The sequence below is a fragment of the Acinonyx jubatus genome, chromosome D4 (assembly GCF_027475565.1).
Source record: "Acinonyx jubatus isolate Ajub_Pintada_27869175 chromosome D4, VMU_Ajub_asm_v1.0, whole genome shotgun sequence".
In the NCBI taxonomy this organism is placed as follows: domain Eukaryota; kingdom Metazoa; phylum Chordata; class Mammalia; order Carnivora; family Felidae; genus Acinonyx; species Acinonyx jubatus.
Window position 1 is genome coordinate 22,915,887 of NC_069391.1, and position 15,353 is coordinate 22,931,239.

At 40.6% G+C, this 15,353-nt stretch overlaps 1 protein-coding gene and 1 long non-coding RNA gene across 4 annotated transcripts in view; one reads left to right on the forward strand and one right to left on the reverse strand.

Annotated features, from left to right (window-relative positions):
• The window catches only part of MUSK (muscle associated receptor tyrosine kinase), a 92,960-nt gene extending 85,036 nt beyond the window's left edge, over nt 1–7,924 (reverse strand). For both annotated transcript variants that reach the window (XM_027034814.2, XM_053204810.1), the window contains exon 1: nt 7,408–7,924. In XM_027034814.2, coding sequence (XP_026890615.2) covers nt 7,408–7,486 — 79 coding nt within the window. In that variant the 5' untranslated portion in view covers nt 7,487–7,924. The remainder of the gene's footprint in view (nt 1–7,407) is intronic.
• Nucleotides 1–15,353, forward strand: part of LOC113592840 (uncharacterized) — a 141,752-nt gene that overhangs the window by 82,097 nt on the left and 44,302 nt on the right. The gene's annotated exons all lie outside the window — the stretch shown is intronic.

Genomic DNA, 15,353 nt, shown 5'->3' on the forward strand with positions numbered 1-15,353 from the left:
GTGATTTTCTATTGTGGTGTTTAAAAAAAAAATAAAAGAGCCCACCATCTAGATAATAAGGATGGACGGTTACATAAAACGATCAGCTATAATAGTTACGCCTGCTCTCCTGGAATAATTGGTAGTGCCCCCTGTATTCCAAAAGTGCCCGAGTTTGGACAGTCGATTATATGGTCATTTTAGATAAAATGCAAGGTATGTATCAGAGCCAAGTAAGTAGTGTGAACAATATTTTAGATGCAGGGGAGGGGATGACAGCCTCATGAGACACCTAGGACAGATGGGCACATTGGCCATAAAACACGCATTCACAGTCTAAAGAAACCTTATTTTTTCACTAAACTCAGAGACAAATTCATGGGCTGAGAGTAAGGGAACCTGGTGCTTGGGAGTGTCCCACTGAGCCCCCATCTTCCTCCTTAATGTGGTTCTTGTCTTAAGATGCAGTTTAAGTAGCATCTTAGCCCAGTTTCTCAGACTAGCTAGACAGAGCCAAATGCCCTTTTCCATATGGGTCATCCTATAAATGTCACTCTTATAGCACTTGGCGCACAGATGCTATTAAAATGATACGCTTATGTCTTTATCTCATACTCAGTAATAAAAACCTTCAGCTTTGGGGCCAAGGACCATGTCCTAGACCTTTTTCTATCCCTAGGGTTAGCAGATTTACTGATATGATGTTTAAATAAGCTGTATTTCTGAGGCCTTTATAAAAGGCATAAATTTTTGAAAAGGTTGAAAGCAAATAGTTGAAATAAGAGCAGAAAATTTTTAGGTGAAATGACATCTTTTATACATAGGCATCAGGGCTCTTGTGGATGGAATAAGCAATCAATTGCAGAGTCATACAGATAAAGAAATAAAAACACTGAATATTGAGTTTGTGAGATGCAGATAATGATGGACCCAAAGGTGAATTGATGATAGTGAATGCTTTCGTTGTTTAAAAAGCAAGAGCAATGAGCAGCCAGACAGAGGTGCTAGCACAGGGCTTGAGTTCAAATCCCTGTTCCATCACTTCCTGATGCACCAAGTCACTTAGCTGGTGCCTAGGCATGTTCAGCTGTAGATGGAGATGATAATAAAACCGCTACATAGGCTTGTCATGAGGATTAGTTAAATGAATACACGTAAAGCATTTAAAACGGTCCTTTCCCCATATGGGACACTGTGTGTTATTTGATTCTGTAATTTAGAAACAGAAGCCCGAACTGTTCAATTGTTCGCCCAGTCTCTGGATTACTTGCAGATTTACCATTAATATTTACTTCTGGGAATCTATCCCAAGGAAATAATCTCAAGGCGGAAAGCCACACAGATGACTTTCACTGTACAGAACAGATGAATTGTCCTGGATCGTACTAATCGTGCTGAAAGGGAGGAAAGTTTCGGCACACACTTCTGCCTCATAACTGCGGTCTGCTGGAGCTGGCTTGTACTGGCTTGCTAGAGCCAAGTGTTAATTTCTCCGGAATTCTGTGAGACAACTGTTAAATACAGCCATTATTAAAAACCAAATTATATACATTTAGGGCGACAGATGGTAGCTACATCTGGGGTGAGCATAGCATAACCTCTAGAGAAGCTCAGTCACTAGGCTGTACCCCTGAAACTAATGTAACATTCATTGTGTGCCAACTATACTCAAGGTAAAAAGTTAAAATAAAAAACTTACAATTCAATAAATTATATTAAAAACTAATAATACTCGAAATTTATCACTTCCTAATTATGTTACTACGTTTTACTGTTACCTATGCTCTTGAAGTGATTTATACCCAAGGTCACCGTATGGTAGAATTAGTGTAGAAAGCCACGTTAGTGTACATCCCTCCCAGTTCAGTGTTCATTGTTAGCTTGAAATCGGCTGTGGTTGGAGTCAGAAATCAGCAAATGCAACAAATCAGGGCCTTTTTTTTTTTTTTTGTCTCAGGGAGGCAAATATTAAGCATATATTAGCAACTCTTACCTAAACAAGATATTATGCACATAATCACTGCGAATGGTATTTTTAAGAGGATAAATAAAATAGAATATGCTCATGCATTCATGTGAAATAGAAATGCCAGGTAGCAGAAGTATATAAACAGTTATTTATGATACATAGAAAAAAATGGAAGAAAATATATGCTCAAACAGTCTTGGAAGTCAAGGTGACTTTTTCTAGTCTGAGGGTTTTTTTTTTTTTAAGTTTATTTTGAGAGAGAGAGAACCAGCAGGGGAGAGGCAGAGAGAGAAAGAGGAGAGAGAGAATCCCAAACAGTCTCTGCACTGTGAATGCAGAGCCTGACGTGGGCCTCGATCTCACGGTTAGTGAGAGATCTCTCTTGTGAGAGAGCATGACCTGAGCTGAATCAAGAGTCAGACACTTAACCGACTGAGCCACCCAGGTGCCCTCCTGTTTTAAGCTTTTCTGTATTTTATAGTTACAAAATCATTCTTAATGGCCATGTATTATTTTTATAAGAAAATAAACTTAATTCATTAGTTTCTTCTCACCTGATACTTCAGAAGTGACAGAGGTAACAGACATATGTTATTAATATTTTTACAAACTGTGGAGATCAGTTAAGATCAAGAAAGTAAATCTGAGAATGTCTTGACACAGTTATGGAGAAATACATGAGGTGTTACTAAGAACTTTATTAGATTAACACCTTCCCCCATGTGCAGTGGCGTGATAGTCTTGTGCATCGTTTGATTCTGTTTTTAATAATTTTAGCATCCAAAATTAAGAACCTGCCATGGGCCAGGCATTATACTTTTCATTCATTATCTCATTTAGCACAACAAACATAAAGGTAGATACTATTATAATTCTCATCTGCAGATGAAGAATGGAGGATAAGAATGGTTAAATAGCTGTCTAAGCATAACACAAGTAGGAAATAATAGAGCTAAACTTCAAGGTTAAGTAAGGTCGGTTTAAAATTCCTATCTTTTAACTCTAAGCAATTCCATGCCTTGAGCATAATACTGATTACAGACAGAGGGGAAAAATAAGGTTTATGTTAATATCAATTTATATAGGCAGGGTATAGTTGGCTAAGTTCACTTTGCCCATCTTTCAAAATTACCCAAACAAATCCACTTTCAAATTGTTACTGGCAAAATCACATCGTTGTATTTAATGATATTTGTTGACTCAGCAGACTGTCTCCTGTTTACTTTCATTCTGTTATCCAGCTTTCATCTCAGCCAGAGTCTGTTTAAACTAGGGCACTATTTCTCCCCTCAATCCAAGGACCACATGAATAACAAATACATGAAAATGAGCATAATGCTTTTCTGGACCCAAAGAGTAACTTCACTTGAATCCTAGCTGCTTGATGTGAAGGAAAATGATATTAACCCTTTTATGGGCTCTACCGCATGGCCATTGACAGACCAGCTTCTGATTGACCAGTTGTTGACGAACATGACCACATGACTGAGTAAACACCAAGAAGTCAGGTGAATTTGCTCCTTTCTGTTTTAGTAAAATTAGAGCTCAGACTTGGGACATATTCGTGTTTTTTTTCTAATATCATGAATACAGTATTGTTTTTTCAGTATGAGAAAACACTTTGGTGTTGGAAAATTTTCAGATTCCCCAAAGAAAGAGGATATTCAGTATTGCTCATCATTTGGCTTATCTTAGAAACTGGCACATTTATTCTACTGGTGATACAATAAAATATAAGTTATTTTTTTATTATGATGCCTTTGGAACTTGTAAGCTTCATTGATAATCTCAGCCACTTATTAATAGTGTATCATTCATTCTTTGTCACAGAACACACTTTGGGTCCTTGCCTTCAGGAATGGTACTGGGCATAGACCGGAAGGGGTTTAGGTTCAGCCTGTTCAGAATTTCTGAAATTGCCTCTCCTGGGTGAATTCATTTGGGTTAAGAGATAGTCCCACAGAGACCCGTCTAAAATGTTCATGTTACCCAAGAGCGATCATTTCAGCAATCACTGACCATCTTTAGCATAGTACCTAATGTTATATGTTGAGCCCTAGTACGCACTTGTTCATTTTATGAGGAAATGGAGGCTCACAAATACTACGTGCCATCCCCAAAGTCACACAGAAAGACATTGGAGACTAGGAAAAGGAACTTGATCTTAACACTCTCTTCCAGGCCTTAAATGTCCTCACTTCACTGCCTTCATTATTCTGCCTAGACTGCACGGTATGTTGCTATATAATCTCAGCTCCCTTACTCTCTAGTCCTTCAGCTGCCCTGACCCTGGGAAGCACCAACCTTGAACTAGTCTCACCCGCTGTCCTCGCTTGCCTCTATGTTCATATAGTATTGTTAGATGAAATGAAACACTGGTGCAAATCAAGACCACTATAAAGGTCAATTCCCAACCTCAGCTGGGCCCTCAGCATGGCCCACGTAGTTCCTCTGCATTACTCCGGTCTGCTCTTTGCTCACTTTCTTGAATGGGGCCACATCCTTCAGGTCCCATTCTCCCCCCTCACCTTGACCCTTTCTCCCATGACTTAAGTCCTAGTTCACTGAGAAGTTGCCTACTACTCTGGAAATATGGCAGAAGTCTTGACGTTTCTGCTCTTTCTCTCTGTTCTTGAAGGGCAGTATTATTTAAAGCAACTGTGTTTCCCCAAACACGCAATGAGTTGCTCTTTCAATGTACGTCAATATTCATCCAGGACTCGGTGTCCTGGATTTCAATGACAGCTGTGCCTGCTCTGACTTAGTCATATGTTGAATCTGTGAACCCTATCTTTGTATGCATACGATCTAGAAGAGGAAGTTACTCAAATATATCTGAAGATAAATCACTTAGGCTCAAACACTTCTAGGTATGGGAGCAAATGAGGTAATTTAAAAAGGTGGAGTTTGGACAGGAGTTCTTTGTGCGTATTAAAGAAACTCAGTACTGCTTACGTGAACTCCTGTACTTCTACAGAATTTAAATCCCACCACACACTTAATATTCCCTGATAAAGCACTCACTGTTATTGAAATATGTGGTTAAGGCGAGTATTCAATGAAACGTTGGTTACTTTCATACGTGATGGTTTGTAAATTTCTAGTTGTGGGTTATGATATTGAGCTCGTCACTGAAAGTATCACTAGTCGTAATTATTTAGAACAAGTGACTTTTCCTTTTGTCTTTGAACATTAGGAATCTCCAACTAAAATTAAAACAAGAAACTAATAATTCTACAAAGTCTATTATTAATTTTATTGAGGAAATGGTATGTGGAGAGTTAGAAGAGAATCCACTAAATACCTTGTGCTATTTAAAAATCTGTCATTTTGTAACACATTATTGTGCAGATTCCTTGATTCATTCATTTTTTAAAGGACTTAGGAAAAAGACATCTGGCTACAGAACACTTTTTATTCTCTGTCAAGAATAGAGAAAGTAACTCTGAGATAGTTTGGGTGGAACATCTTTATTATTTCCAGCAGTATGAAATAATAGTATATTATTGTTTTTTGTACCAATATATTCCATGAACTCTAACATTTCAAATTTTAAGGACTGTTTTTATGATAATGTTTATTCTCAGAACTGGTGTGTGTCGTTAATGAATGTTTGTTCTACGAGGCCTGGTGTTCTTGGCTAAGATTGGTGTTAAATCTGTAACTAATTTAAATTTTACCGTAAATACAGTAGACTAGGCAAAAATATTCTTTTAATTGTTTGGTTTTATAATCTAATCATAGCAATAAGTTAATTATAAACAAAGTCAGATTAACAATCTGATTTTTTTATTCAAAGTTCAAGATGTTTGGTTTTATCTTTAGATCACCATATTTTGAATTTTTCGAAATAGAGATGGTGTACGTTTGAATTAAGGGCTTTACCTGTAAAGTTTGGAAACTGTAAATCATTTCATTCTAGAATATAAATTAGGAGTTGTTTATACAGGGAGGTGGGTTTGTTTATTTTTTTTAATACACCAAATCCTGATTTGAACCAGCAAAATCAATTGTTTTGTTCTTTATAAGACTGAAGTTTAATAAATGTTAGCGTTTACCCATGTCACTTTTATGTAACTTCATGGTTTAGGAGAGCACAAATAAGACTTAACAAACAATCTGTAAATGTGAACATTCAGGTGCTACCTTACCGGACATCCGTTGTATGATCAGGAAGTATTAAAATAATCCAAAGCCAATGTTAAGTCTTTCTGGCTATTATTAGCTGTTTGAAAAGATCTAGATTCTTCCTTATCTGGAGATACCTTAACCTATTAGTTGGCAATTAAATGTTTAAATATATCTGAAGATACTATTCTACTTGTGTAAGATGGAAAAAGAAAGCAAAACGTTAAGTCTCCAAAAATCAGATTGTTTGTGAAGAAAGCTATATCTTATTAGCATGTGAATCTTGCCCTTGTGGCTCCAGAAATTCTAACGACCCACAAAATCTAAAGCTGTGTTTCCCATCTACATACACATACTACCTTCACTGACCTACGCGATACAAATGTGTTCAGTTCTTTGGGAAAGTAACATAAAAGGAAAATAATTAATTTGAGTGTATCATAAAACGCAGAACTCTTACTCTAATACATTAAATCTGAAAACTCTTTAACTGACATCATTCAGTCTTTTTCATGTCTTTAAAAAATTTTTCAGAGAAACTCTCAGTCGCTTTGTAAATCACATACTTTCCTGTCTTTCTTCCTGATTTGAAATACACTAGTCTCCGTTTTATAATGCACTGGCCAGAAACCATATCACTGTGGACATTCTTGCTGCTGCAACAGGTGTTTGTCAGTTTCTTAAGTTGCTTTCCTTTCCCTGAGGTGGTGTTATTTCCGGTACATTCCAAAGGCTCTGAAAAAAAACTTTCACAGTCTCTTGTTGAGCCAAGTCATGCCTCCAACCTCAAAGTTATTGAGAACTCATTGTCTTCAGGCTTTTGTTATATAGGCAAATTGTGTGAGTCTTTCTGTAATTCCAATTTTTAAGAACTAAAATATTTACTAAGAATCTTGCAAAACTGAAACTGAAAATGGAAATGACTTTTGTTCAGAAGCAAACAGTCTGGACATCTGGGAGTAGGGTTGATTATATTCCCAGCAAACCTAATGTGAAAAGGTTTTCATCATCCATTTAGACCACCCTGAAGTTTGACACACGCATAAACAAAACGGACCTTGATAACTTGCAGTCTACCTGCTGATGTTTTCCTACAAGTGAGGGCTCTGCATGCCCTGTGTGGCTACACTTTTTATTGCAGAACTTAAGCGAGGGAGGGATACTGGTAGAAAGGAGATCATCAGTCAACTGCTCCTTCTCCATACATCGTACCCCTACTTCACCAAGTAAAATCCAAGCCCGCCATAATATGAATCAGTCGTGATCAGAGCACACACATGCACTTTAGAACTGTGACAAGGCAACAAGAAGACAAGATTCCTCAAACAAACCTTTTGGAAGTTTCTCAGTCCCGCTGAAGGCAACCAAAGTAAGAATATGTACCAGTGGAATGTTGACGAGCTCTCTCATGATTAATCCAGGCTCAGGCAGGAGAAAGTTCCTTCTGGACAACGTAAGGAAAATGCCCCCAACAGTTTACATTTTAAAGCACAGTTTGTTACAAAAGGGTCGTCTGCTAATGACTGTTTGTGTCAGCAGCTCCACAGGCTCTAAGTATAATCAGGAATTCTCAGTCTTGGCTGTAGTGATGGACACGGCCAGCTGGTGAGTATCCACTTAGGCCAGTAATGCAAGTGTAGTGCTGGAGGAACAAGGGAAAGAAAATCCCTTTAGAATCCCTTTTAAGACAGTGGCAGAAGGACAATACCAGATGCCTTTGCAACCATCACTGTATTCCCTGAGGTATAGGTTTCCTGATCTGATTCGGTTCACCACCTCTCTCTGCTCACGCCAGCACCCTGGGTGTATGTAATCAGGCTCCTCCCCATCGCTCACTCCACCTCCTACCTCCAGCCCATTACCAGTTTCTACAGATGGTACCAACTCCATATTCCTGCATTTCTTCCCCTCCGTTGATTCCAGTTAGTATAATGCTGTCCCAGTCTCCTTTCCAGACATTCATCTTCTCTGAATGATGGCGATAGCATCCTGTCTGTTCTCCTCCACTGTGTCTTGTTGCCGTCTGATCTCTTCTCAGAGATCTCTTCTCCTGCTCAAGAGGCTTCTGTGCCTCTTGGCCGCATCAAAACCTATTCAGACCTCTCTAACGTGACATGGGAGGCCTTGCTGGCCCCTGCCTGTCTTGTTAGCCTCATCTGTTACAATCCGTGCCTCTATCTTAATATTTAGCAACCTGTTTCTATATGCAGCTTTCTTCCCTCTGTGAATTACTCAGGCTGTTCTGCCGGCTTGGAATTCTTTCCCCTCTCTGCACTCAGTTAACAGCCATCCCAACTTGATCATGATCTCCTCCTGGGAGCCATCCCAGACCCAGAGTTCTGTATCTTCCCAAAGTTGCATTGGGTTTGCCTCCTGTGTGTGTGTGTGTGTGTGTGTGTGTGTGTGTGTGTGTGTGTGTCTTGTGCACATGTCTATCACTGCACTTACCACATTGTTTTAAGATTTTTGCCTTATTGGTGCATCCTCATTCTTTGGCCTCATGAGTCCATGGATCTGGAAGCTGGGGGCTGTCAGCCAAATTAGTTACTTACAGCAGATCTTCCTAAAGGTGCACCTCCATGGCTTCCGAAATGTTCTACTACGCAAATTGCCTTTTCTCACTGAATGATATGTCTTGGAGACTTTACCATGCTACTACATACCCATCATTTCTACCGACAGTATAATTGTCTAAATTATGAATGTGTGATGGTATATATTTGCTCCCCAGCAATGTGTTGAGAGGACCCATTTCCCCACACTCTTATCAACATTTACCTTTGAATTCTTACATTTAAATAGAGTAAAAATGATACTTCATTATTTTAATTTATACTTATTTCATTGAATACTATTGGTAATGAGAATTTTTCATATTTTTATTATTAATTTTCCTCTTCTGTGGCTTTGGTCTATATTCCTCTTACATCATTTTTATTTTTCTTATTTATAGGAATTTTAAATGTATGCTCAATATAAATAATTTATGTCCTTTGTTGTATATATTGTCAATATTTTCCATGTGGAACACCTCTGCTACCGAACCATAGAGAGCTTGTGTTAAATCAGTCCTTCCTTCCTAGATCAGGACCTGTGAGGACCAGGTTATCCAGGGCTGTTGGAAGCTTCTGTGCTCCATTAACAAGAAATAATGTGCAAAGCCAGATCTGTCTACCGGACTTCTTTGTTATTTAAATTAATAGATTCACCCTTTAGGGGAGCTTGGCTAAACATGAGTTTGAGTCCTTAAACTGCAATCAAAATAATGCTAGTGTAATTTTAACAGAAGACATATAGATTTGATTAGGTTTCTGCTGAGAACATCCTGTGAATGCTGTGTATTTCATGAGAAATTTGAATGTCAATAAGATGAGCACATTTTTTAATGTGAAATTTAGGAATCAGCAGGATGAACAGTGTGGCTACCTATCATTTCTGTAAATAACACTAGAGAAAGTGCAGGGTTCTGGAAATTTGGTCGACTTTGGATTTATGAGCCCCCCAAGGACCCTCTTCCTTCAGATGTCCAGGAGGAGGACTTATAAGGGAGCATTCTTCATCCCCTTTCCTCTAAAATAAAGAACAAGCAACGATGACACCTGTCTTGTATCCAGTAGGAACTGCCCCCTCTAGGCCAGGAACCCCAGGAAGTTATTTCCTACTTCATATTCCACCATGACCTGAGTCTGAAGGTGACCGCAGTACCGTGCAGGGTTAAGGGGAGACAAAACCCCATTGAGGGAAAAGTGAAGCTAGAATTTGAGGGAGAGTGCTGGCTCAAGATGAAGCAGTCATTGGCTGAGAGAAGCCCATGAGGAGTGTGGTTTAGGTAGGAACACCACAGCAGGTTCCAAAGTGTGGCAGCCAGTTACATTCCTTGCAGCAATTTCTTGTACCCCTGATATGAAATGGCCTTCTATCCTACAGTACAATCTGCTGTGCCTTACAATAGCAGACTTAGTCAGCCCTGTGGAGTGAGACTGGGCACCAGTCCTCAGGGCATGAGGAGAGTAGGTGAGGCGGATGGCCAGTCTTCCCATTAATAAAATACAGTCGGGGGTGCCTTGGTGACTCAGTTGATTAAGCGTCTGACTCTTGATTTTGGCTCAGGTCATGATCTCACAGTTTGTGAGTTCGAGGCCCGCATTGGGCTTTGTGCTGACAGTGTGGAGCCTGCTGGGAATCCTCTCTCTCCCTCTCTCTCTGCACCTCCTCTGCTTGCTTGCTCTCTCTCTTTATTGTAAATAAATAAATAAACATTTAAAATAATAAATAAATACGCCAATGAAGCTTGCCTGGCTACCTCTGCTTCTTCATCTCAGAAACTGGCCAAAACTCCCAGGAAGTAGGATCAAAGAGTGAGTAACAACATTCTGAGCCACATCTCAAAGTAGACACTGGCATTCAGCTGCACAGCAGCTGATGACACTAGCCCCATTCGTGCTGGAGTCAGCACATCACCAAGTTAGTGCTTCTGGTCTGCACCAGGCTCTCATACATCTGGTGAAGCTTGGCAAAGAGCCCCTTCTAATTATCACAAAGGGCAGTGACCTAATTCTTTGCCTCACTGGTCAGCAGACAACGGGTCATGAATGCCACATGGATTGCCCTTTCCAGAAAACTCCTGGGGAATCAAAGCGATAGTGGCAGGGTTATATTTTTTTAACGGATGGGATCTCCCCATTAACTGTGAGGGTAGCTAGTAGAGGTACATCAGGATTTTTGGAGCCTATACCTTATAAAATTGGAAAGGTCTCTTGAAAGAAAATGTTCAGTGAATGAATGAATTATACTGAATACCTACTGTATGTGGGACATTCAGCAACAAGAGATGGGGCTTGATGTCTGGTGAGGGAACGAATAACAAACAATTACATAAATAAATAAATACATTAGAATCTGGAGAGATACACTGCATTGTAAGATTATATAAAAACTGAGCCTGAAAAAAAAATGAGCCTGGCCTAGTTAGGGAAGCAAGAAATGCTCTTCTGAGAGTGCCACTGGCTCCCACGCAGTACAAGTCAACACAATGCACTTACAGCATGGAAATGGAAATGGCTGGATATGAGACATGGCTGTGTGAAGAAATGTTTGAGTGCAGAAGGGAAAGTACAAGGCAGATAGGGAATCACTGTTTGTACTTGATCATTACAAATGAAGCGGAATTAATGCAACTACAGACTATTGATATTGAAGGGAGATTGAAGAAGACTATCTGACGATCAACTCTAATCGAAGATAAGATAGAAAAAGACCAGAGCATATGGTAAAATCTATATACTAAAATAAGCACAAGAAGGGATTTAAAGCAGTGAAGCTAGTCAGTAGAGAAGTTCCACTGATTTCATAGAATTATGACGTGAAGGGCAGTCCTGGGACATGAGACGCCAGTGGTAGCGACTGAAGTGAAGACGTGAGAATAGAGACAGTATGTGGGGAGATTCTTCAAAGATGACAAGAGAAGACAATGAGGAAGGTGGGGGGCAAAAGGCCCCAAAGGGGCAAAAACAAATGCTCTCCGGACCTCAGAACCAAGCTCTAAGCACTGGATCTTGTAATAGGAGATGATAAGGGAGGGGTAAGTAGGCATATTTGTAGGTGAGAATGGGGAAGAGTTTACTGAGCCCTCATCTAATGACTTCTATCATCTCTGTGAAGTAGAAGGTGAGGTTGAAGAAGATTTAAAACAGTTATTCTGGAAAATAAGAGAGCCCACAGTTGAGGTTGTTGGTATAAAGTTATGCTGATATCATACACCCTAGTGTGTTTTTTTTTTCTCACCAGCCCTTCTCAGCTTCACAAATGACAGATGTTAAATGATTAGGTTTATTTTGGGGGGTGGGGGGAGGAAAGGGTATTTGTTAGTGATATATTAGTCCAGGGAAGCAGCATTCCAGAAGAGAGAGGGAAATGTGATGCTAGGGAGCCAAGTGGGTATATTGAGAACAGACACAGTCAGTAAGTGGTGATACTGGCAGCACAAAGAAGGTAGGAACGTGGACAATGGAAGGAGCAAAAACCGGAAAGAGAGAGATTCAGTGATGTGGGGTAGCTTCAAGTCAATTCAGGGGTCCACCTGGGGAACATGGCCCATGACCTGGGGCCATTTTGCTTATGTGCAGTTAAGTTCATTTCTCAGAGGGGAGACCAGCTCTGAGTCCACTGTTCCTGCCCATGAAGGACAATGAGGTGGTTGGAGAGGAAAGGGTAGATTGGAGACAAATATGGAAAAGATTGGGCCATAAAGTTAAAACGAACACCAGATTTTCAACTTGAAAAATTCAGTGGAGTTGGGCTGCTGGAGTGTGGAGACCCGGTGAGCCTATTGGTGGGTGAGCAGGCGACGGGGTGGGGGTAGGTGGAAGAAAAATCAAATGAATGTAGAAAGTGGAGTCTTCAATTGTATGCTAGCAGGAACTTCTGAAAGGAAAAGAAGTCTACTAAAATGATCAACTTGTATCATATAAAATTTATAAATTTATATCTTAGGCTGCTGTCTGGGTCCCAAAATGAAATAGATGGCCTGCTCAACTAGAATAAAAGGAGATATATAGGTGTAAGGTGTTCGGAAAGTGCAAGAATTAGTGTAGAGACTGTGAACCACCAACAGGTGCTCTTTACCATCTCTAGGCCTGAGGGTTGAAGGGGCAGAAAACCACTTATCAGAATCTAAAGACTAAGTCATAGGAGAGCTTCCTATTAGGAGCTAAGACTTTTGGTTGAGGGATTCAGGTAGCTCACGAGAATGCTTTTGATTTCTGGCAGATCCTCACCATTGGCCAAACTCAGTAAGGAACTGGAGGGCAAGAAAGCCCATTGATAGAGTTCATAGAAATCAGTTTCCACAGGCACAGAACAGGGGACAAGTAGATCTGGAGGATAAATGGAAGGACACCCCAGCTGGTATCTTTAAAGAGTTCCAGCTTCTCCCAGAGCACAAACCACACACCAGATGAGACTTCATGCCGGTTCTCTGATTTGTCTGCAACAGTTACCTTTGCAGTCATTCGATCAGCATATCACACTTTACCCCGCCTCTCTGCTTACCCCCAAAGACTAAACTGCTTTCTCGGTCATACCACCTCTGGTCTCTCTGAAGTATATCTTTGGTACCCCAGCATGTTATAGGGGTTTTTCCAGAGTACGGGTCTGCCTGTCTGGATTTTCCGTACTCTCTATTCTCTGAGACCTCCAACCTGTTGGTCGCCTGCATGAACACAGTGCTTCTTCCTGGTTCATCCAGCCCCACTCTCAGTCTGAAAACCCAATGGAAAATGCAGACGTGGCTACAGTTCAAAGACCCTGAAGTTCACACATATGGTATAAATCATTCTGAGGGAAGAAGCCCTCCACCATGCTTCCCGGGGAGGTCTGTTCGTTCCATTGGCCTCCGCCAGAGAAAGCCGCGCGGTCACTGTTGTTCTTGCAGGTCATCCACCCTGCCTCAGTCTGCTGGCACAGGCTGTTTGGACCCTTGATGCTGCTGCCAGAGGGAATTTTTTTAAATTTATCCACTGGGGTACCTGGGTGGCTCAGCTGGTTAAGCCTCTGACTTCGGCTCAGATCATAATCTCACTGTTCATGAGTTTGAGCCTGCATCGGGCTCTGTGCTGACAGCTCAGAGCCTGGAGCCTGCTTCGGATTCTGTGTCTCCTTCTCTCTCTGCCCCTCCCCCACGCACACTTTGTCTGTCTGTCTGTCTCTCAAAAATAAACATTACCAAAAAAAAATTAAAAATTGTCTACCACTCACCTATTAGAATGGGCAAAATCTGTAACACTGGCGAGGATGTGAAGCAGTAGGAAATCTCACCCATTGCTGGTGGCAATGCAAAAGGAGTCTGCCATTTTGGAAGACTGGCAGTATCTTACCAAACTAAACATACTCCTACCATATGATCCAGCAGTCATACTTCTTGGTATTTACCCAAAGGAGTGAAAAAATGTTGACACAAAAACCTGTACACAGTCGTTGATAGCAGATTTATTCATAATTGCCAAAACTTAGAAGCAACCAAGCTGTTCTTCAGTAGGTGAGTGGATAAATAAACTGTGGCACATGCAGACAATGGACTGTTATTCAGCTCTACAAAGAAATGAGCTAGGGCACCATGAAAAGACGTGGAGGTATCTTAAAAGCCTGTCACTAAGTGCAAGAAGCCAATCTGAAAAGGCTACATACTATATGATTCCAACTATATGACATTGTAGAAAAAGTCAAACTATGGAGACGGTAAAAAGATCAGTGGTTTCTGGACGCAGTGGGAGAATAGGTAGATAAGAGAAGAGTGCCTGAATAGGCAGAGCACTGATTTTTAGGGCAGTGAAAATACTCTATATGATATAATAAAGATAGCTATATGTCATTATACACTTGTTCAAATCCACAGAGCATACGATAGCAAGAGTGGACCCTAAGGTAAGCAGTGGACTTTGGGTGGTGATGATGGGTCAGGATAAGTTCATCTCTGCCAAAATATGTACTACCCTAGTGAATGATGTTGATAAAGGGGGAGGTTAAGCAGGTGTAGGGATAGGTAGAATAGGAGAAATCTCTGTACCTCCTCAATACTGTTGTGAACCTAAACAGCTCTCAAAAATAAAGTCTTAAAAAAAGCATCTGTAGCTCTGTGCAATAGCAGTGTTATAGCCAATTAGTCAATGAGGCATGACTATTGCTAATTGAAAAAATATATATATAAGGGTCCAGTACAATGATATTATTCGATTTGTTTTAATTTTTTTTAACATTTATTTATTTTTGAGACAGAGAGAGACAGAGCATGAACGGGGGAGGGTCAGAGAGAGGGAGACACAGAATCCAAAACAAGTTCTGAAACAAGCTCTGAGCTGTCAGCACAGAGCCCGACGCGGGGCTCGAACTCACGGACCGCGAGATCATGACCTGAGCCGGAGTCGGCCGCTTAACCGACTGAGCCACCCAGGAGCCCCTGTTTTAATTTTTTAACGTTTATTCATTTTTGAGAGAGAGAGAAAGAGACAAAGCATGAGTGGGAGAGGGGCAGAGAGAGAGGGATACACCAAATCTGAAATGGGCTCTAGGCTCCGAGCTGTTAGCACAGAGCCCGACACGGGGCTCAAACTCATGAACCGCGAGGTCATGACCTGAGCCAAAGTTGGACGCTTAACCTGACTGAGCCACCCAGGCGCCGCTCAGTTTATGTTTTCATTCAAGTTTTTATATATAAAAAATTATGACAACTACAGATGGCATATTATAAGCCAGTACAAAGCATAAAATCTTCTTTGCCAGG